Consider the following 24,779-nt stretch of genomic DNA (forward strand, 5'->3'; position numbering starts at 1 on the left):
GAGAAACATACACTTTGTATGATAAATTGATAGTACACATTTCTACATATACTGATAATGCTTATTGTACATATATTGATACTGCATATTTCTACATATATTGATACTGCATATTACTACATATATTGATAGTGCATATTACTACATACATTGACACAACACTTTTCTACACATAAAGACACTGCCTATTTGTACATAGATTGAAAGTGTTTATTTGTGCATATATTGATGATGCATATCATTGAGCAATAATTATTTTAAACAATGCTGATACGTTTAATAAAAACGTAACTGGAAATCTATTATAACAGTAAATGTGTATATGCATATTAATCAGTAATGCTTATCCAAAACATGACTAATCTTTATGATGATGTTTTCTCCATTATATTCAAACATTAGTAAAATGTAACTGGAAATCTAATATAACAGTATATTTGTATATGCATATTAAGTATTAATTTTACCCAGTAATGATTATCCAAAACATAAATGATATGTATTATGATGTTTTCTCCATTATATTTAAACCTTTGCGAAAAGAATTCATATACAGCTGTATATTAGATTGCCGATCACTTATCATATCAATAGCATTATTAAATAACGTTTGCCAGTGGCTCCACGCCCTCTCGTATGATATGTGTTATTTTGGTTATTTAATCAATTCGTGAAACGAAAGGCCCTTGTCTTGGTATATTCTGAAATATCTTTTTTCAGAAGTCATAAAAACCTCAAGTGTAACAATTTTAGACATTCTGTTCACCCAAACGCTGCATCGTTAATTCAGTCTATTACACTGTACATTGCTTATGATATTAATAAAGTTGTTAAAGAACTTCTGATAACTGTTATTTGCACATCGTTTCCGGTGGCACTTAGCTCCAAACGCCCTCGAATGCGACTTTTCCTTAATAATTATTGGTTTTTGATTACCTCGTGTTTTTAAACGTCTTTTGTCTCAGGATATTTCGAAATATTTTTTACATGCATGGTCTATAAAAGTGTCGTATCTTCTCGTTGAATTTGGTTACAGTCGTTGTTTTTTTTTCAAATACACTGAAGATTATCTTGTGAATTGATGACATAATGTCGATGGAGACCATTCAGCTTCTTATCAACAATGACCTAGATTTACGTACAGAATATATGAATGTTGAACTTCATCCAAATATATCAGACGCCGGATGATGTCGATTCGAGTTTTATGGAGAATCGGTGGTTGCCGAAGTTCTTGCCTAAATCCACCCCTGGCTTCTTGACTGGCCATTTGCTTTTTGGCCTATACTTTTATCAATTTGGCATGTCAACTATACTCGAAATCTCTTCCACTACGTTCTGTCTAAGTCGGGGCGGGGTTAAAGCGTTCGCTCGACACGCTGAAGACATGAGTTAGATTCCACACATATGTAGGCAATGCGTGAAGCCGATTGCTGGTGCCCCCCCCCCCCCCCCCCCCTCCCGTATATTGCTGGAATATTTCTCAAAGCGGCGTAAAACTATACTCACTCATGCTGTCTAAGTTCATGTGTGTTGCAGTCTTCTGATTGTACATTGAAAGACCTTGTTCATTGATTTTTGTTAACATTAGCCTTTGTAAATGGATAGTGATGCAGTGAATACCGACAAGGGCTCATTATAGAAGCTCATTGTAACATTAACACCCATGCCGGGAATCAGATCATTGTAACATAAACACTCATGCCGAGATCATTGTAACATTAACACCCATGCCGAGATCATTGTAACATTAACACCCATGCCGAGATCAAGGTAACATTAACATCCTTGCCCAGATCATGTGCAATATTCAGCACAAAACATTCTTCATTAGCTACAGAAGACCATCATGTCTTGTATTTGCCCTACACCAATGCTTCAATGAATACACATGAGAGTAGTTGTATGAATAGAGTGGTGCTTCCCTACGATGTGATTCTTGCAGCACAAGAATATAAGCACCATAAGTGGGGAGTTGTCCGGGGAGACAACTCTGTCCCATTTTCCTTAGGGGGTTCTGTAGACCCTATACCCTGACTCTTGGATTCAAGGGGGCACAGGTGGCGCAGTCGTCTAAGGCGCCGCGATTCGCTGTGCAGAGTTGCCTCCCTTGGGCACGCCAGAAACCTATGAGTGAGTGAGTGAGTATGGTTTTACGCCACTTTTAGCAATATTCCAGCAACATCTCGGCGGGGGACACCAGAAATGGGCTTCACACATTGTACCCATGTCGGGAATCGAACCCGGTTCTTCGGCGTGGCGAGCGAACGCTTTACCCACTAGGCTACCCGACCGCCCCCAGAAACCTATGATTGTGGGTTCGAATCCCGGTTCGCCCCGACTTTGTTTCTAGGTTTGTCAGCACCATACCCGTGCTCGTGGGTTTTACCGAAGTGGTAAACGCCTGAGACCTGCGTCACTTCGGGCTTTCCTCCCACATTAAGCTGACACGCCACGATATAACTGAAATACTGTTAAAAGCGGCGTTAAACCCAACTCGCTCACTAACTTGGATTCACAAAAGAAGTAAACGCCTAAGTCCTACATCACTTCGTGATATTGAGAAACACATCCAGAGTAAAATTAAGAACCAACGAATGCACGTTAATGAACATGGTATTTATTATCATACAAAACGCCGGATAAGTATGCCTGTATAAACCAGTAACCACTGATACACAGTAACAAAGCGTCGAACACAAGTACGTCATGGATGACTACAATTGAAAGTAAAGTAAACAAACCCTTTGTTTGCAGTCTACAAATTTATAGATTAAATCAACTATGAACTAAACGTAGTTTTTCATAGTTGAGTATTTGAAGGAATATTAAATACCATTAAATGAAAAGCTTCATTGTCATTTATCGTCATAAAGAAGAATATAATGCAGTAGAAAATACAACATGCCGGGCATTGATGTAATTCTCATCGAAATTCACGAGTGCGCAAATGTGTTGACAATATACGACACAACAACCGGTAAAATGAACATGTTTCTAATTTTAGTAGTTTGCATGTTATAACATAAGTTAGTACCACAAAACAATAAGCCTCTAACGACCATCCTCGATATTCGAGGGCATATATGTCAACCAACCCTATTATGAAAATAACCCAATCTTTTGTAAATTCGTTCCCATGGTTCATACAATACATATACATAGACACATTGATACATATCCCCTAGTTGTAAGATATTTGCATATTATATTGCTTGTGTATATGCAAGTGTCAAGTGATATACAGTGTTGCCAGAATATATATAAAACCAACATTCTGGAGTGTCTCTTTCCAAGATTTTGATATAATTACAAGTGCCTTTAATGTCAAATTCAAATGTTCATTTCAGGGCATAAGGCCAGGTTAATAAAATATGTAATTTTTAGATTAAGTTGTTAACCATGATTCTTGTCAGATATGATGGATTTGTGAAATGGCGATTAAGTCATGAAGGCTGAGAAACGATATCTTTCTAATTATCTGATTCAATTGTATAATTTTTCGCAAAAAGGTGATCCAGGCTTTGAATACATCCTTTTAGAATGAAGTTTCAAGTCTGGCAATCTTTTTAACATTTGCACCTAATAGGAATATTAGCTGGATTATTGGTCCCTTCTGTAAAAGTGGATAGTTTGAGTGAATCGATTTAAGGTCAATCAAGATAAGTCCAACTTCTTCATACTTTCTGATTAAAATCGTTCTTATCTACTTTATAGAGAATATCTGTAATTTCTTTTATAAAGATAATGTTGCAATTTCTGTAGTTTTGTCCTGTGGAATAAATGTCCTTTTCCCCCAAGTTGACAGAAATCTATTTATCTCATCTAACTTCTAGTGTTTATTGTCCAATGATCTTTTAGATCTGGTTGAAATTTAATTTCAAGTATTTCAAATTGATCGTTATGCCAGTTAATGTTTAAGTTTCCCCCATATTTTGTCTTTTGAAAATATTCTTTACAGAAGAAAGGGACCGTAGACTGCGTGGTGTATAATCCAGACTTCAGTCTCTTTCTTTAGTAATGACTGTTTAATCACGCATGATGAAAAAAGGTAGGTTTATACGTTTATCAATTTTACCATTCCTAAACCAAACCTAAATTTCATCAAGACTGTATCAAAGACTTTTTAAAAAACATATAGTGATATGGATACGCTTGTGTTATTTTAACCACGTTATGAAATATATTGTTTCTGTGGCATTAATTCTTATAACCTTACAAGAAGCTATCGACCTTTAGTAACACGTGACAAAAAACCGTAACATTGCAAGTGATTATATCACCTCAATAAGGTAATTGTATCCAAACAAACAAGTGATGTACCCTACACAGGCATTGTATCCGGATTTTCCCTCGAAGTTTCAGTGTCTAACACAAAATATTCGGGGACCCGAAGCTCAACATAACGGTAACATGAAGGAAATGTGACGTAACCGTCATCTTTGCTTTCTGACGTCACTTCCTGGTCTGACGACAGTTTGAGTAACGTGGTAAGTGATTCGGACACTTCAGAGAACGTGGGTCGCAGTCCTGGGTCTTGTGACCAGATCTCCAGCATGACGCCGTACCTAGGGCATAAACAAGGAGAATGTGGATAACACGTTTCTCAGTCTAACTATAAACTGGAAAACGTGTAATTATCAATAGAGCATTGTTCCTTAATTAACGTTTTGGAGCAGCCACATGGTTCAGTGTTCGTTCTTAACGCCTAACACTCTGGTTCGATACCGACGTTGCAGAACATGTTAATCCCATTCTTTTTGTATATTACTATGGCCGTAGTAGTTCAGAATTGACTTAAATATGTTTTTTTGTATTGTAACCTCTATAAAAAGAAAAGAAAAAAAGTTCTTGTAGATAAATAGGTTAACAATAACAGCTTCACAGAATGATTATCAATTTAATCATTTACACAAAAGGCAATACGATAACACTAACATCGTTCAGCGCAATACCCAACCCCGGCCCACCCTATTACCAGCTAAACAGGAAATAGGAGTGGGCTTGGCGGAACATTTGTTCCTCTTATAGGAACATTAACGTAAAAGAAATTGCCAGTCAAATGCCACAGAAATAACTTGCAATTTATTCATTCCTGAACATAATATAATATTGCCGACTGGGATTCTGGTTACAAAAAAAAATCATTCACTTGAATACTGAATCAGTTTGTTAACTTACAGCTCATTACTACAGAACCAGGGTTGTTGAAGACGTCGTCCATGTTGGAGGAAGCGTGCGATGTCCCACCCATCCACTCCTGAGTAGGGTGTGGCTCCGCGTGTCAGAAGCTCCCACACAACTACGCCCAGGGACCACTGTAAGGGAACGTTTTGCAGTTAGTCAAAAACTCCACCCGGCCGATATAAATAACACACTTCAGTTTGTGACATCCGTATGGTTGTGTTGAAGACTCTTTGCACGGCGCCAAACACAGTGCTGCCTTTGTAATCGCGACTTTAAAAGCCCATAGTGGCTGATGGGAATATATGCATTGCTTCTTTAATCAAAGTGATGTTTACATGAGTCGATGTATAACAGATATTAAAGGCATTCTTCAAAACGTCTTCGTTTAAGTTGGACATGTCGCTTCAAAAATGAGACGTAGACATGTTTGTAACATGTTTGAACCCGATCTGTTAAGATCGTTGTACGCTGCAAAACCCGGTACTACCACACATTACAAGCTTGCAATGTCAAGTGACAAAAAAGAAGTGTACTAAGGGGAAAACCACTGGTGTCCATGGGGAGAGCTGCCTGAATCTATTATCCCCAATATGTCACATAGCTGTTATCAATGAGAAAGCCTAGCATTTCACATTTATTCTGACTGAACTATTTCTTTATGCATGTGAATCGGAATTTCTGATCTGATTTATAAAGTCAAGCAAAGGGAAGTTGGCCAAGAAGTTATGCATAAGCTTCAGGATTATCGATGATCTGATACTGTTTGCTGACAGTCAAGAAGCCACGTACCTTCCACTGATTCATCCACCTGAACCAGAAATATACGATACATGAGACCGCCTTATCGGTTTAATAGCTAAATCTATGCATACAGATTAAGGGTGACAAAAACTGTCCTCAAAACTGTATGACAAGAGGGATCAACTTTACAACAGTCAACGTTCCCTTTATTCTCGACCGCCTCCGTGGTCTTGTGGTAGAGCGTCCGCCCGGAGACTTGAAGGTCCAGGGTTCAATCCTCGCCCGCGTCATACAAAAAGGCGTTAAATGATTGTACTTGTTGTTACCCTGTCTGGCGCTCGGCATTAAGGGGCTAAAACAAAGACTGGTCGGCTCGGAGTCAGTAAACAGTGTCTGAGTGGGGTATTCATGTTAAACTGCGGCATGGTATCTCAGAGGGCTAGCACTATAAATCGGCATCAGTCCGGACTAGTACAAGCAGCCACACATACACGTGCATGCACGTCGCTAGTTAAGTGCAATAATCTTGGACGCGACGTTAAACCCAATTTCACCTCACCTCACCTCACCACCCCTTAATTCTCGAGTACTGTTCCAGCAGCTCCAGCCCTTGTGTTTACATTTAACAAATTTGGAGGTACAATCGTCCATACTCTTTCTACCACGATTTCAAAGAGCGTCATGCAAAGCTTGCTCAGAAGTTGATTGGTCAAGGTTACAACATTCAAGGCCTCACTAAAGCTTTCAACACGTTTTAGCAGGCACGCGGGGAGCATTTCCAAATTTGGCGCTTCAGTTACATAAATGATGTCTGATTTCCCAATTTTGACTTGTACCACTTCTCCCGTATTTTTTCAGGTGCACATCTGACTTTTCTTTGAGACGGGTGCCACGGGTAGGACAGGATAAGATCACCATTTCGCGAACACCTTGTATCATCACTATTTGATAGTGATTCATGAACACATGTTCATGAATTGGTCCGTATCGTATAATCGATTTCTTATGATTATGGAAATGTTTTTGTCTGTGTTATTCAAAACATGAAGATAGCAGTGGTTATAGTATTGTCGTTGAATAGATAACAGTTTGTATAAATATTCTTTATCTAACTATATCTGATGCATATGATGTTATATATGAAGTAGTGAACATGGTTTTACACCGCTTTAGCAATATTCCAGCAATATCTAGGCGGGGGACACCAGAAATGGGCTACACACATTGTACCCATGTCGGAAATTGATTCTGAGTCTTCGGCGTGACGAGCGAACGCTTTAACCACCAAGCTACCCGACCGCCCCAATATATGAAGTAAAGGGTGTGCTCAAGGACTTACGATGTATGACTTGGAGTTGAATCTATATTGTCCTTATCAGAAACCAGTTTGTCGTCACCTAGGACCAGCCTCCAGTACCGACCACGTCTAACTTGGAGATGCCTCTCTATATTGTCCTGATCAGAAACCTGTTTGTCGTCACCTAGTAACAGCCTCCAGTATCTCACGTCTAACTTTGAGTTCACTCTCTATGTTGTCCTTATCAGAAACCTGTTTGTCGTCACCTAGTAACAGCCTCCAGTATCTCACGTCTAACTTTGAGTTCACTCTCTATGTTGTCCTGATCAGAAACCTGTTTGTCGTCACCTAGTAACAGCCTCCAGTATCTCACGTCTAACTTTGAGTTCAATCTCTATGTTGTCCTTATCAGAAACCAGTTTGTCGTCACCTAGTAACAGCCTCCAGTCCCAGCCACGTCTGACTTGGAGTTGCCTCTCTATATTGTCCTAGTGAGAAACCTGTTTGTAGTCACCTAGGACCAGCCTCCAGTACCCCACGTCTGACTTGGAGTTGCCTCTCTATATTGTCCTTATCAGAAACCTGTTTGTCGTCACCTAGGACCAGCCTCCAGAACCAAAAAAGTCTAAATTGGAGTACCTCTCTATGTTGTCCTTATCAGAAACCTGTTTGTCATCACCTAGTAAGCCTCCAGTACCTCACGTCTGACTTGGAGTTGCCTCTCTATGTTGTCCTTATCAGAAACCTGTTTGTCGTCACCTAGTAACAGCCTCCAGTACCTCACGTCTGACTTGGAGTTGCCTCTCTATGTTGTCCTTATCTGAAAACTGTTTGTCGTCACCTAGTAACAGCCTCCAGAACCAAAAACGTCTGACTTGGAGTTGACTCTCTATGTTGTCCTTATCAGAAACCTGTTTGTCGTCATCTAGTAACAGCCTCCAGTATCTCACGTCTAACTTTGAGTTGACTCTCTATGTTGTCCTTTTCAGAAACCTGTTTGTCGTCACCTAGGACCAGCCTCCAGTACCTACCACGTCTGACTTGGAGCTGTAGCTTCCTCTCTCCATGCTCTCTGGCGCCATCCAGCGGATCGGCAGCTTCTTCTTGTTGTCGCTGGTGTAGTAGCCTTTCTCGTAGATGTCTCTGCACAGTCCGAAGTCCGCCACCTTCACACGCAGGTTGTCATCAAGCCTGGAGCATACAGGGCGATACATACTTTATGTGATCCATAGTTGAAATGTCACACTTACATTACATATAGTGATATATAAGTGAGGTGGTACATGCGTTATATGAAGTCAAACATAGTTGAGGTTAGATGATATATGCGTTATATAATGTGATACATAGTTGAGATAAGGTGATACATACGTTATAGAATGTGATAGATAGTTCTGGTTAGGTGATATATACGTCATATGATGTGACACATAGTGAGGTGAAATGTGGTTTAACGTCGCGTCTAAGATTATTGCACTTATATAGCGACATAGCATGCATGTGTGTGTGTGTGTGTGTGTGTGTTTGTGTTTGTGTGTGTGTGTGTGTGTGTGTGTGTGTGTGTGTGTGTGTGTGTGTGTGTGTGTGTGTGTGTGTGTGTGTGTGTGTCCGCTTGTACTAGTCCAGGCTGATGCCGATTTAATTCCCCAGTCGGACACAGTATACTGACACCGAGCCGACCAGTCCTTGTTTGAGTCCCCTAAATGCCGAGCGCCAGACAGGGTAACAACAAGTACCATCTTTAAACCCCAGTCCTTCCGCTCTCCGAGCGCTACCACTAGACCACTGAGGTGGTCGAGACATAGGTTATATGATGTGATACATTATTTGAGGTTAAGTCAAAATAATATGCTACATGATGTGATGCATACCAAATATGCAATCTTTGACGGGTTCTCAAGGAACATTGTAAACACATAGTTTCAACGACAGGCATAATCGTACAGTTTATTTGTATTTTAACACTTCACTCATCAATATTTCATCATTATCACGGCGGTCTGTAAATTATCGAGTCTGGACCAGACACACCAGTGATTGACATCATGACCATCGAACTACGCAAATGGGATAAGATCAATACAGTCAGCTAGCCTGTCCACGGGTGTTGGTTGGTGTATTGTTTACTTGTTATGTATTTATTGTTCCTGAATGTAACTATAATTCCCCTGAGAAATGAGCTACTATTGGTCAAGTGGTTGAGTGGGAGCAGCATGTTGACATGAGGAAATGTTGGCTGTGTGATAGTCAGAATTATAGATATGATACCTCCTTTCGTGAACAACTCACATGCAGTTCCTGGCCGCCAGGTCTCTATGCACCAGTCTGAGAGTGGACAGGTAGTTCATTCCCTCGGCAATATCCACACCCCATCTCAGGATGTCGTACACCCGCACCTCCTGCAAGGAATGTGATAACATCACAGTATATAACAAAGTCATGAGACTGTTTAGGATAACACTAGACGCGATATAATCTCCATCATATAACGGTTGAACTGTGTAAGTATCATGGTCATACTTCTTACTTAATTACCAAAGTTATGGGAGTCTGTAGGCACACCTTATGCAATATTCGTAGTATTATGTATGACATGGCCATGGTACACTGACTACCAAACCCATGGAGCTCAGTATGATGTCATGTCCAGGAGGAAATCTTTCCAGCATTTCACCCAAGTCCGTTAATATGATGTCCAGTTCCACATAGAAATAGGATGGCTTTTCTCAACATTGCGGTATAGTAGACATGGTGCATTGGTGTCAATGTGAACATCAAAGTCATTACGCCCAGTTGGTCCACACTCGTCTTAATATTCACGAGGCGCAGTTGGTCTATACTCGTCTTAATGTCACGAGACGCAATTGTTCCACACAACCATAATGTAATGCGATGCAGTTGGTCTATACTCGTCTTAATATCATGTGACCCACTTGGTCTGAACTCGTCTTAATGTCGTGAGGCCCAGTTTATCTATACTCGTCTTAATGTCGTGAGGCCCAGTTTATCTATACTCGTCTTAATGTCGTGAGGCTAGTTTATCTATACTCGTCTTCATGCCGTGAGGCCTAGTTGATCTATACTCGTCTTCATGTCGTGAGGCCTAGTTGATCTATACTCGTCTTAATGTCGTGACGCTAGTTTAACTATACTCGTCTTCATGTCGTGAGGCCTAGTTGATCTATACTCGTCTTAATGTCGTGACGCTAGTTTAACTATACTCGTCTTCATGTCGTGAGGCCTAGTTGATCTATACTCGTCTTAATGTCGTGAGGCCCAGTTGATCTATACTCGTCTTAATGTCGTGAGGCCCAGTTGATCTATACTCGTCTTAATGTCGTGAGGCCTAGTTGATCTATACTCGTCTTAATGTCGTGAGGCCCATTTGATCTATATTCGTCTTAATGTCATGACCCCAAGTTAGTTCAACTCGTCTTAAAGTCACGAACCCCAGTTGATCTATACTCTTCTTAATGTCATGAGCCGCAGTTGGTCTATACTCATCTTAATATCATGCAGCAGTTTGTCTCACTCGTATTTATGTCACGAGGCCCAGTTTGCCTACACTGGTCGAAATGGAATGTTCAGCAGGATGAACCCGGTCCGCCAATCAAGTGTCACTGACACAGCATATATCGTATTGTGATCCAAGCAGAAAGGATTCAGTAACGACTGTTGAAGAGGAAGGTAAGGTTACCTGCTGAGGAAAACCTTGTAATAGATTGTTTAACAGATTTACCATACCTTCGCGTCATCCGAGACGAAGGACAGGAGATCCCCGTTAGCCATGAAGGGCAGGACCACCATTGGCTGTTGACTCTCGCTCACCGAGATCCCCAACAGTTGGAGGACATTCTTGTGGTCAAACTTCTTCATAACCAGCGCTTCCTCCACAAAGCTACCAAGATCCATGTTCTGGCTGTTATCTGGAACACAGATGCAAATTTTGCACAACACTTCGTTATAAGTCTTTGAATGACATTTAGTGATTATACAACACATAAGAGATGGAATTTATAGATGTCAAGTTCTTTGCAATGAGGAACACAACGTTTCGGAGTATATCACCTGATAAAGGAGTGAGCATATACTCCGCAACCTTGTGCTCCTCATAATATAGAAGTTTACATTCTTTTAAGACGTCCAGCAAACAATATGTCTTTTTCCGTAAAGCATAAGGACATATTATTTTGTTTTGACTTGTTTCTATGCAGGGTTGCGTCCCTTGGCCACGCCAGACACCTATGATTGTGGGTTTCACTCCCGGTTCGCCTCTATTGTGTTTCTTGGCTTGTCAGCACCATACCCGTCCTCGTGGGTTTCACCAAAGCGAGACCTGCAGTACTTCGACCTTTCCTCCCACATTAAGCAGACATAATATAACTGGAAAACTGTTCAAAGTGGCTTTACGCCCAACTCACTCACTCATCGGTCATGAAACAGTGTACCTATCAGATCCGCTCAACTATACCCAACGACCCCACACTACATCTGTCCTCCAGCCAGGTGCCCTTACATATGTATACAATTGTACTGGTGTCAACGTTAAGTTCACTTATTCACCAATAATTATTGGTTCATGATGGGCAAACACTACAAATAACAAATTGAAGTCCTAAAATACACCTGTCCACAACTCCACCAGCTTAATGGCGAAATCTTATGTCTTAAGTAGGTAGAGACACTTCACTCACTAGATGGCGCAGCGCCGAAGCGACAGGCGCGGTTGAAAACGCTCTCAGTTTTCCTTTAAGTTGTTTTGCTTATTTTATATGCTGCTGTTAAGTCGTTCTTGTAGCTTCAGAGTTATTTACATTCTGGCGGTGATGATCTAATCATGTTTGTTGTTTTCACGGCATATCAATGTTGTCAGTGCTAACAGGGTTAGTAGATGAAACCAACATGGTGGCCACCGTGACTTCAACACCATACGCTATGAAAGGGAACAGCTACTCCAGTTTTGGTGATATAATAATGTCAGTGACTTCCATATGGATATATTTTCGGAATACACACAGGAAGCAAGCATTCGTGACCAACTCGTGTTATTCCGGGACAAGCCGAATAGCGACTCGTGTCCCTCTCGTGGCCATTTTTGCGACCGGGTTCCGTCTTAGCGCAAACGGGCATACCTAAAACAATCGTCAACTCTTTGCGTAATAGTTCACATATATTTCCCTTTATATCATATACATTTCAGATGCAATTTAAAGCACATCAGGACGTGCGGAATTATACAGTATGATTGAACACATTTAACTGTGTCTTTGGTATATTTTAGATGCAAGACACATGTAAAATAAAAAAAATTATTTCTGAGAGATTCTTTGACGAAGAACTTGAAATCATACGTGCATTCTGATTGGTTTGTCGTATTTTCGCACATAACATTCATCGATAGGGGGACGAATCTTCTTGCAGGTTACGGAAAGGGGCGAGTGGTGACGAATGAGGAAACAAGGACAATCTTGAGCCGTAAACGAGGCAAGAGAGGCGAACTGGGGTGTAGAATAACGTCGCGTAAAACCAGACCTCTCTTACCTACTATTTTGATGGCAGATGTGCGTTCTCTGAGGCGCCAACTTAACGAACTAGAAGCCAGTGTGAAGGTCATTTATGAAATCCGAGAAAGCTGCCTTCTTTGATTCACTGAAACTTGGTTAATGTTGGTTCTGAGAAAGAGAAATCTAGCCTCGAAATCGATGGTTTCGGAACTCCAGTCTGTTTAACCCCCTACTACAAGAGAAAGTTAAAATCCGAGAAACCAACATTTAAATCGGTGAAATCGTGGACACCACATTCCCTTGATATTAAATGAAAGGGCGCTTTGATTACACGGCTTGGGGTCGTGTTCGAGAATTCCAGCACGGATCTTGATCTCACTCATTCTATAAACTTCGTGAATGTGTTGTGAAATGGCGTAATCATTCCTGATTTTGATTGTGTTTAAAACGTGGCTGTATGTTTTACAATACTTATGTATGCGGACGATACTTTCCTAATGTCAAATAAGGCTAATGATCTCCAGTATACAAGGAACATATTTGCAGAGTACTGTAAACAAATCAGATTAGTTATAAATTCGAGTAAAAGTTCTTAAATTTTTCGGCACAAAGAAAGAATACAAACACGTTTTGAGCTGTGTGATGTTGATTTACAAAACGTAAATACAAAACTCTTCGCATACTATTCTCCAAAAATAATTCTATTTTCAAAGTAAAAAATGAAACTGGCACAATCTGCAACCAAAGCAATGTTTTATGTTCTGAAGTAAATATTATCACCTATCTAAAGAATGTCAATTGAATCCCTTAGAATACACGATAAAGCCAATGTTGTTCTGTTCTGTTGGTCTGTTCAGTTTCGGGTTTTAACAAAATAACTCTTTTAGGAATGTCCAATCACATTTACTCAAAATGTTAAATGGAGGATCGGGTTTATCTTCTATATTTATAGACACAAACTGTATATTGTGTTACTGGACCAAACTTTTACAAAGTAAATTTAATAAGTTTGCATATTATGTATATAAAATATTATTATCAGATTATGAATCTGAACATTACAAACCTGAAGGAAATAACTTTGGCAACACAATCTGAACAATTTAAGTAATATATGACAATTCCCAAAAGGATTTTACTACCTTCTCGCCAGAGAATGGTATTTCCACAAGATTACATTATCAATATCTGAATGTATGGAGAATGAACTACAAAATACTTCATAATCTACTTCAAATAAGTTAATTAAATCTGATTCATATTTTGAAATATTAATATATTAAAATTTAGATAAATAATATGGAACGCCAATGTCATTTTCGAACATCAAACCAACGACTATAAATTAAAATAAGCAACAAAATACTATTAAAAATAGATTAGGTTCACTGTATGATACAAGAGACATCGGTGATGCTTTCATTTTCTTTTAATCTGTCCATTTTAAAAGAACAGAAAAATATCTGCATCTCATTATGTTATTCCGAATATCATTCCGAATTTTGTCTTGCCAGGACTGTTAAACAAATTAAGTAACTTTTGTTTAGTTATTGTGCAAAAATTTTGATAACATGCTAACATATAACTTGTATGAACTATTACTTGTTTTGTTTTGCGACACGCCGTGATATGACTGGAATACAGTTAAAAGCGGCGCTAAACCCAACTCACTCACTCACTTGAAAGCCATCGCATATTGTACTTGTATTGTACATTTTATTCTGATGCCGTGGACCACAGCCTCCAAGTAATAAAGTTCAGGTCAGTTCAGTCAGTTCAGTCAGTTCAGTCTTCAAATACCATCAAGATCTTTCTGAACAAAAAAACGTGGATAACTGTTATAATAATATTTATAATAATTTCCATTTATTTTTCCAAATTATTAAAGTTTAAAATTGTTCTTAAATTTTCATTTTCAATTTAGCATGTAAAGGATTATTATTTTATGCATGCTTCAGGAGTTTAGCCAAGGAAGGTTACTCTGTTTAACCATGCATGCTTTTTAGTTTCTGGAAGGAGAGAATGAGGACCCATGTGGTCAGTAACAAAAAAGCAAGAAGTAAAAGTTAGAAAAGAATATGTGCTACCAAAATCGTATGTTGTCATGCATTTGTATTTCTTTTCCATTGTCAATATATTTCTGTAGCCATTTTATTTCCCAAAATGTTGTATTTGTAACTTTTCTGAAGCAATGATAATGTGTTCAGTTTTCAATCACTAATGTATACTTTCTTTCTGTGAAAATGCTCTTGCAATTATTTTGTCACAATTTAATGTCTTTTTTCAACTTTTGTTGTTTTCGTAATTGTCATACATTGTTATTGTTTTGTTTACATATCTAACTGCAAACTTATGATTGTTTACTTTTCCTTTGCAGTCAATCTTCCAATTCAAAAGAGGGTATTTATTGATAATTGATGATGAGAATGAGAATGAGAATGAGGATGAGTGAGTGAGTGAGTACGGTTTTACGCCGCTTTTAGCAATATTCCAGCAATATCACGGCGGGGGACACCAGAAATGGGCTTCACACATTGTACCCATGTCGGGAACCGAACCCGGGTCCCTGGCGTGACGAGCGAACGCTTTAACCACCAGGCTACCCGACCGCCCAGAATGAGGATGAGAATGAGAATGGAGATAGAAATGGAAATGTGAATTGCACTTTTGATCTAGAACGAATTGACATTCATTGTGATCCTAACAATTACAAAAGAACTCAAGTCAGTCCATATGGAACGACAATAATTGGAACATTAGTAAAAACGAGCTGAAATACGTGTTGCAGCTAACTTTGAGCTTTGCCAATGAGTTGAATATGTTCTACGCTCGTTTAGACACTACAGACTTCAGGAAAGAAAGAAACTTGTTCAGAAATGTTTAATTGGATTGCGAAACGCTTGACGTAACTTCATGTGATGTTTTACAATCATTCTCTAAAATAAATGTCCCCAAAGGTGCTGGTCTTGATGATCTATGAGGTATGGTGTTGAAGGAATTTCGTGATCAACTCGGTCATATTTTCAAAAGAATATTTCAAATATCTATCGATAAAAAAATTATTCTTTACTATACTTTGGAGGGCATCTAATGTTCCCAGTTTCATAAATTCCAAATCCTATAAATAACGATTACCGACCGTTTGCTTTGAAATCCATACCTAAGACAGACAGAGCATTAACTTGACCCACGTCTGTTCGCCTAAAGAGCCGGGAAAGGAATGGAGGATGCCACGCTTACACTGTTAAATAATATCTACAAACATCTTGAACCTTCCAAATCATTTGTGCGAATTTTGTTGGTTGACTTTAGTATGTTCTTCCTGCTAGTCTAAATGTTAAACAGACAAAGGAAATGACTGCACGTTTTAGAAAAAAAAGAAGACTGAAATTCCCCTGGCTGATTTTGATAACGAAAATATTGATTTGGTTTAACATTATAAAAACCTTGTCACCATTATTGATTCAAAACACACATGAAATGTAAACACGGAGCATATTTATTAAATACCTCAGAGCGATTATTTCTTACAGCGTCTTAGGTATTTTAACTTTATAGTACGATATTCTCTGTTTATAGAAAACTTATTCAAGTAATTTTAGCTTTTAATGTCAACTGCTAGTATGGGAGCCTACCTGTTCAAAATAAATCTTAAATAGATAGAACTTTAAATACAGCAAATTTAAATCTCTGGTACGCAATTTCAACAGATCGGCGACATTTATGAGCTGCAAAAACTGTCAAGAAGGCGCGTAAAACATTAAGTGACAGAAGTCATATACTTCATTCCAAATATCAGTTTCTACCTTTTGGCCGCCGACTGCGCATGCCGATGCTGAAAACAAAAAGGGCCTCGTAATCCTTTATACCAGCCAGTATTAGTCTTTTAAAAGATTATCTGTTTAATACTATTTATTATAGCTAAAATGGATAGAATTATCATTAAACCGCCCGCATGTTATCAGAAATGAGCGGACCACTGTAGTGCCCTCATATTGCTTGACGACGGGCCATTATCGCGTGACGTCATTGGGATAGTATAAGGTGACGTCACTTTCAATGGCGACGTCATCTTGTTTGTTCTATGACGTTTTCTTATTCGTAAAACTGGGTCAGTGAAATTCGTGTTGATTGCAGTTTATTTTTAATGGATAAGGGCTCAGTCACACTTTCAGGATTTTACTGGCGTCCTTGATAGGACCATTCCCAAATAAAAATTTGTCAAAAGTCTGATCAAGATCCTGTGATTCGTGGCGGGATATTCACAAACAACAGATATTGTCCAGGAAGCGTCCTGATTCAGGCGTTTCCAGTCGAATTCGTCCTGATTCTCCTGTTCTCAATCCGAATTTGATCCGATTTGTATCTTCCGCATGCTAAAAAGACCGAATCTGTCCCGACAGCGTCCCGATTCTCCCGAATGCGATCCGACAGAGATCAGGCAGTGACCGGACAGTGAACCGACAAAGGCGGTTCGCATTCGGCAAGATCTGGACGCAATCTGGACTCAATCGACAAGAAACGGCAATGAACAATTCATGCCTGTCCATCCCGACAACACCCCGATCCACAGGACACCGTCCAGACAACACAGGACATTGTTACGATTTTGATCCGATACAGCAGAATCTGTCAGGACATATTCACGATTGTAATCCGACTAGACAAAATCATTTCCAGAATGTTACGGGACGCACCATACTATCGGGAGTCGTTGGCCGACCTCTCTGGACCTTTCCCGATCCGTAGGACTCTGTTACGAACTTATACGACTGCGTTCAGACAATGATAGGACATTCAAGATCATTGAGGATAGTTATCCGACTTTTTTCACTTTTCATGTCGTAGAGCTGTCTTATCTCAAGCGGGAGCCATATCGGCACTCTGTGAACCTGGCCTAACAAATTCTATCCATTTTAGCTATAATAACGGTAACGCTATTTTTCAGGGCATTATCATTTGCAAAAGCCCTCGATCATTTCAACTGCCCGCCTTCGTAGGGCAGTTAATGGACGACCTTGGGCTTCTGAAAATGATAATGCCCTGAAAAATAGCGTTACCCTTATAATAGTTCGCTGTAAAGAAATTTTATCCTGCCTTTATCCCTTTTAAAATTGCTGTGATTAATATGTTACACCCGATCTGTGCCTCTGCCCATTGTGTGCATTAGGCAGGCTATAGTTACCAGTATATTATTATGTCTTATTTTCCTTATGTACATATTTTAATGTCATTATATTTTCTTCTTTTTTTGTGTGTGTATATTTTAGATTTGATCAACTGTGCAATGTGAATGTCCGTTGGGTTAATAAAGTCTTATCTTATCTTATCTTATCTATTAGAAGGCCAGGCCCTACCCTAATGATATACATCTAGCCTCGGTCATGAGTCACGAAACTGGGCAGTGTCTCTATCAGGTCCATACAATCTAAAACCACCACAAATGTTACTGAAAGACATTACAATGACCCCACACCTAATCTACCCCCAGCCAGTTCCCTTACATATATATAACCAATAACTATTGGATCGTAATAGGGAAACACTACAAATATTCAGAAGGCCAGGCCCTACCCAGCATTGTTTTGATGGCGACTTTCTCAGCCCCTTCTTCTTCCCCAGACTCTGGGTACAACATGCCTGCGTACACACAGCCGAAGTTACCTGCAATAGCAAAGGAGAAAGTCATACGTACATAGATACCATACATCATTTCCAACAATGTCACTGGCTTCTCTGTGTTCATATTAACTGGATGAATGAAAAAGATAATTTCAAACTCGAATCACATAAATCGCTCAGCTGTCTCGTGCATTTTGTCTTTCAAACATGACGTGCAAATGGAATGAAACATGACATATCAAATTTACATGGTTGCACCTATAAACCACAGTAAATGCAGATTGAATAGAATGTCGGTACTACCTGAGCCAATCGTATCGCCTAGCTTCAGCCTTGATGCGGGCACAATGACCTTGCTCTGCTCAATACGTTGCAGCAGTTCCTTGGACAACGGCTTCTGAACTCTGGGTTCCAATAGGAAGTACGCATTAAGTCCTGTAACAAAATGCATACAGAGTTATGAAAAGAGTAGCGGGGCCGGAGTCACCACACAGATGACTCCTTACATTATCAGCTTGCCATGAGGGCAAGGCGTTCGATCTCGGATCAGAAGGCGCGTGGTTCGAATCCCATCACGGTATTCGGAGATTTTGTGGTCGCTACAAAAGCAATGATAATATGTCTATTTTTACGGTTAAAGAAAATTATCAACTGACCGCAATTTGGAAAAACAAAGAATAAAAGCCATTGACATGATTTTTTTCTCTGTTGTTTAACCGCACTCAGCTATATGACGGACGAGTGTTAATAATCGAGTCTGAACCAAACAAACCAGTGATTGATATCCACGTCTACTGTCACATCTTGATGTAACTGGAATATCCTATCCTAGAAGCTAGAAATAAAGGAGACCATGAGACCGCCTCATCTGTTTCATATTTAGGTCAATGCATAAAGATTCAGAGTGACAAAACGACTCTCCACAAGACAATGACTTCAACTTCCCATTGTAAACTTTCCCTTTATATCGATCAATATTCCTGCAGGTCCAGCATTTGGTGTTTACATGTCACAACCCTTGAGATACAATTGAGCATACTCTACTACCAAGATATCAAAGGGCGCCATGTGAATCTTGCGCAGAAGTTGATTGATCAAGGTTACAACATGCAAGGTCTCACTAATGCTGATAGGCACGTGGAAAACATTTCCAAATATGATGCATCACTGACAAATGATGCCCGATGCAATTCCATATTTTAACTTGTGCCATACGTTCCCATGCTTTTTCAGGCCAACGATGGTCTTGCCTTTGCATGTGTTGGTGACGCGAGCTACCAACAGTTGGGGCAGAATACGCTCACCCTTTCGTGAGCACCTGGTATAATCACTATTTGATGGTTCTTCATAAGCACATTTTCATGATATAGTCGGAATTCTACAAGTAACCCTGCTTTTTGCAGAGATAGTGTGAAAATAATAACATACCATGTACTGTAGTTGACGCCAGTTCCGACTGCAGCTGATGATGCAGAGATGATTTGTACTGCTTGATACAGACGCCGGCTACTGCGACAACGATGGTGGCGATGACTGCGACTGTTACCACGCTCCCGATGATAATGTTGTGGTAAGAAGGCGACCTCCGTGTTACAAACATGATCTTTCCTGCATACAGACTCAGGTTGTTGCCTACTTTAACCTGGTGTGTATGGAGGGAAAGATTTAAAATACACACATGCACATATGATGATTGTATCTACATGTACATATGGACAAATATATAGAGAAGTTTCAACAGTTACTGAGTCAACGAGCACTATGGTGCTGACAAATCTCGAAGCATAATCGAGACGAACCGGGATTCGAACCCACAGTCACGGGTTTCTGGGGTGCCCTAGGTACGCAACTGCACAGGAAATTGCGGTGCCCTAAAAGACTGGGTCATATGTGCCCCCTCCCTCCACCATCACAGGGATGCCTAGGGGACGCGCCTTCATTGACTGCGTACGAAAATTGGAAATAGCAAAGATTTTTTCTCACGATTTAATTATATAAATTGTAACTATTATATACAAGATTTACCTGGTGACCATGAATTTTCGATATTTTTATCAACAACAAATAGTATTGTGTAAGCTACCACAAGAAGTTCAAATCTTTTATGTTTTCTGTACAGGTATCTCATTACTGATCATAAACGTATATCTACCTGAGCCATTGATTGATTGACTGATGTAAACACATGTTCGGGTCTAGTATTTATTTCCATATACTTATACTATACCGTGATATTCTGGGGCGTTTTGGTATGTGTCATCCACACAGGCGTACAAGTGATCAGCGTGCCATTGAAATGAACATTGGAACAATTGCTCGGGCCGATTTCTACTCGAACATCTGTTTCATTGACGCCATCGAGGTTAGCCTAAACAGAAGACATCACACGACTATTACTGCTTCGTCGTATAACCTGATTAGTGGCAAAATGCAGAAGGTTAATACTCAATAACACCTGTAACTATTTAATCCTAAAACACCTCATTGACCTTCACTGATGCTGTGTAACTGCTGCATTTGCAGCATATCCTTCTGTTACACTGGTGTACATGGCAGACTGAAAAGTTCTGAGCCTCACATTGGAGGAATTATTTTTTTTTTATGTGGACAAAACACGATGTCAAAGAGGTATATCCTGCTTACCTAGTGCATATACTGCATATCTTAGCGATGTTTAACTGGGGCATAAACTGCTTATTATACTTACTGGTATATTTAATTGGTGTATATGCTGCATATCACAATTACTGGAATGTTTACCTGGTGTATATGCTGCACATTATAAAATCGGTATGTTTAATTGGTATATATACTGAATATCACATCTACCGGTATGTTTACCTTGTATATATACTGAATATCACATCTACCGGTATGTTTACCTGGTATATATACTGAATACCACATCTACCGGTATGTTTACCTGGTATATATACTGAATATCACATCTGTCGGTATGTTTAACTGGTGCACATACTGAATATCACATCTGCCGGTATGCTTACCTGGTATATATACTGAATATCACATCTACCGGTATGTTTAACTTGTGCATATACAGAACATCACACCCTCCGGTCTGTTTAACTGGTGCATATACTGAATATCACATCTGTCGGTATGTTTAACTTGTGCATATACAGAACATCACACCTTCCGGTCTGTTTAACTGGTGCATATACTGATTATTGTACTATCCTGGTATATGAGACTTACTAGTATGTGCAACATATCTCCTTCCCCGACCTCCAAAGACGTTGTGGAGAACACCAAGGTTGGATCTGGATAAATTGTAATGTTGTAATGTGCTACCACTCCGTCCATTATAACAGAAAGATTGCCAGTTGTTTCATTTCGACCTTCCAGTGTGAACGATGGCGTCAAACAAAAGACTTTGTCTCCTGTAATTTTGTTAGTTCTGGTACAATTCTGAAACAAAGACCCACATACAACATACAAACTGACACATTGATATCAGTGATAGATGAACATATGGTTACACACTGACAAACGTATGTATATACACTGTGATAGATGAAAACAAGGTTACACACTGACATACATATGTATATACACTGTGATAGATGAACACATGGTTACACACTGACATACATATGTATATATACAGTGTTAGGTGAACACATGGTTACACACTGACATACATATGTATATATACAGTGATAGGTGAACACATGGTTACACACTGACATACATATGTATATATACAGTGATAGGTGAACACAAGGTTACACACTGACATACATATGTATATATACAGTGTTAGGTGAACACATGGTTACACACTGACATACATATGTATATATACACAGTGATAGATGAACACATGGGCACACGCTAATATACATATGTATATATACAGTGATAGATGAACACATGGGCACACGCTGACATACATATGTATATATACACATTGCTAGATGAACACATGGGCACACGCTAATATACATATGTATATATACAGTGATAGATGAACACATGGGCACACGCTGACATACATATATATATACACAGTGATAGATGAACATATGGTTACACTCTGACATACATATGTATATACACTGTGACAGATGAACATGTTACTTACTGACATACATAATTATGTATATATACAGTGATAGATGAACACATGGTCACACGCTGACATACATATGTATATACACTGTGACAGATGAACATGTTACTTACTGACATACATAATTATGTATATATACAGTGATAGGTGAACACATGGTCACACACTGACATACATATGTATATACACAGTGATAGATGAACATATGGTTACACTCTGACATATATATGTATATACACACAGTGATAGATGAACACATGGTTACACGCTGACATACACATGTATATATACAGTGATAGATGAACACATGGTCACACACTGACATACATATGTATATACACTGTGACAGATGAACATGTTACTTACTGACATACATAATTATGTATATATACAGTGATAGGTGAACACATGGTTACACACTGACATACATATGTATATATACAGTGATAGGTGAACACATGGTTACACACTGACATACATATGTATATATACAGTGATAGGTGAACACAAGGTTACACACTGACATACATATGTATATATACAGTGTTAGGTGAACACATGGTTACACACTGACATACATATGTATATATACAGTGTTAGGTGAACACATGGTTACACACTGACATACATATGTATATATACAGTGTTAGGTGAACACAAGGTTACACACTGACATACATATGTATATATACAGTGTTAGGTGAACACATGGTTACACACTGACATACATATGTATATATACAGTGTTAGGTGAACACATGGTTACACACTGACATACATATGTATATATACAGTGTTAGACGAACACATGGTTACACACTGACATACATATGTATATATACAGTGTTAGGTGAACACATGGTTACACACTGACATACATATGTATATATACAGTGTTAGGTGAACACATGGTTACACACTGACATACATATGTATATATACAGTGATAGGTGAACACATGGTTACACACTGACATACATATGTATATATACAGTGATAGGTGAACACAAGGTTACACACTGACATACATATGTATATATACAGTGTTAGGTGAACACATGGTTACACACTGACATACATATGTATATATACAGTGTTAGGTGAACACATGGTTACACACTGACATACATATGTATATACACAGTGATAGATGAACACATGGTTACACACTGACATACATATGTATATATACAGTGATAGGTGAACACAAGGTTACACACTGACATACATATGTATATATACAGTGATAGGTGAACACAAGGTTACATATTGACGTACATATGTATATATACACAGTGATAGATGAACACATGGTTACATATTGACGTACATTTGTACATGCACAGTGGTAAATGACATATATATGTATGTTTCAGACAGTGATAGATGAACGCAAAGATGAACATATCACTCACCGCCACCCGTGTCCTGTTACGCACAGATACTTCAATCCGCGGCTGTTCTACAGCGTCAAAGTTCTCCCCAAAGACTGTGATCGTCAGACCTCCACTGCAAGTCATACATTAGTTATTAACCAATGAAATTGCTGCCACACTGACATAATGTATTACCTTCCACACAACAACCGACGAATGAGGTTACGAAACCTTTTCTTCCCACAAGAATTGTCAAATTATGAAAGTTGCAGAAACTTTGAGATGTTTGTATTAAAATTGTCAGACATATATTCAAATGGCTGACAATTAGCCCCTTTTCCTTCGTACACTTTATATTTAAACTTTGGTATGATCAGATACATAAGTGATGTATGTAATGGCCGAATTAAAAAAATATATATGACACAAGATGTCATGTTTTGTGACACCAGATCCATTTGTACTATTTCGTCGTTTTGATTCGTCTACATCTCCTGGCTAATCACTCTGTATCTCTCTCACACTCACACGCACACACGCACACGCATGCATACACGCACACGCACACGCACACGCACACGCACACGCACACATACACACAGACACGCACATACATATTCACACCGACGTACACATGGGGGTGCGCTCGGGAGCTATTGCCCGAGGAGTAGTCAAGAGTTGCTCCCCTTGAGTTTTATTGCTGTTTTATACTGTCGGCATATCCAACAAACAGGCTCCACGTTGCTGTTCCATTTCTACACAGTCTGTGTAATAAAGTAGGTGGCTGCACATTTAAAACAGATTAAGTAATTAACAATTTGGGATTTCAATAATTTGGATGCATCCCTTAATAACGTAGCTGGATATTGCGGAATAACGAATTTCTAAATCTATTATATGGTCTCTGGACATATCCAACACATGTATACTTAACACATTAGCGTCGATAATGCTGAGAT

General features: G+C 39.1%; 1 protein-coding gene across 1 annotated transcript in view; it reads right to left on the minus strand.

Moving 5' to 3' along the window:
* Window positions 1-2,621: 2,621 nt before the first annotated feature.
* Window positions 2,622-24,779, minus strand: part of LOC139446693 (hepatocyte growth factor receptor-like) — a 38,499-nt gene continuing 16,341 nt past the window's right edge. Inside the window, exons 7-17 of the mRNA XM_071227966.1 lie at window positions 23,860-23,953; window positions 21,568-21,780; window positions 20,579-20,719; window positions 19,780-19,993; window positions 18,655-18,786; window positions 18,304-18,393; window positions 10,970-11,151; window positions 9,515-9,624; window positions 8,257-8,416; window positions 5,182-5,318; window positions 2,622-4,568 (exon numbers count right to left, since the gene is read on the minus strand). Of these exons, the coding sequence (XP_071084067.1) occupies window positions 4,325-4,568; window positions 5,182-5,318; window positions 8,257-8,416; window positions 9,515-9,624; window positions 10,970-11,151; window positions 18,304-18,393; window positions 18,655-18,786; window positions 19,780-19,993; window positions 20,579-20,719; window positions 21,568-21,780; window positions 23,860-23,953 (1,717 nt within the window). The 3' untranslated portion in view covers window positions 2,622-4,324. The remainder of the gene's footprint in view (window positions 4,569-5,181; window positions 5,319-8,256; window positions 8,417-9,514; window positions 9,625-10,969; window positions 11,152-18,303; window positions 18,394-18,654; window positions 18,787-19,779; window positions 19,994-20,578; window positions 20,720-21,567; window positions 21,781-23,859; window positions 23,954-24,779) is intronic.

Source organism: Haliotis cracherodii, unplaced genomic scaffold, assembly GCF_022045235.1.
Source record: "Haliotis cracherodii isolate W230 unplaced genomic scaffold, xgHalCrac1.p SCAF_6, whole genome shotgun sequence".
NCBI classification, from domain to species: domain Eukaryota; kingdom Metazoa; phylum Mollusca; class Gastropoda; order Lepetellida; family Haliotidae; genus Haliotis; species Haliotis cracherodii.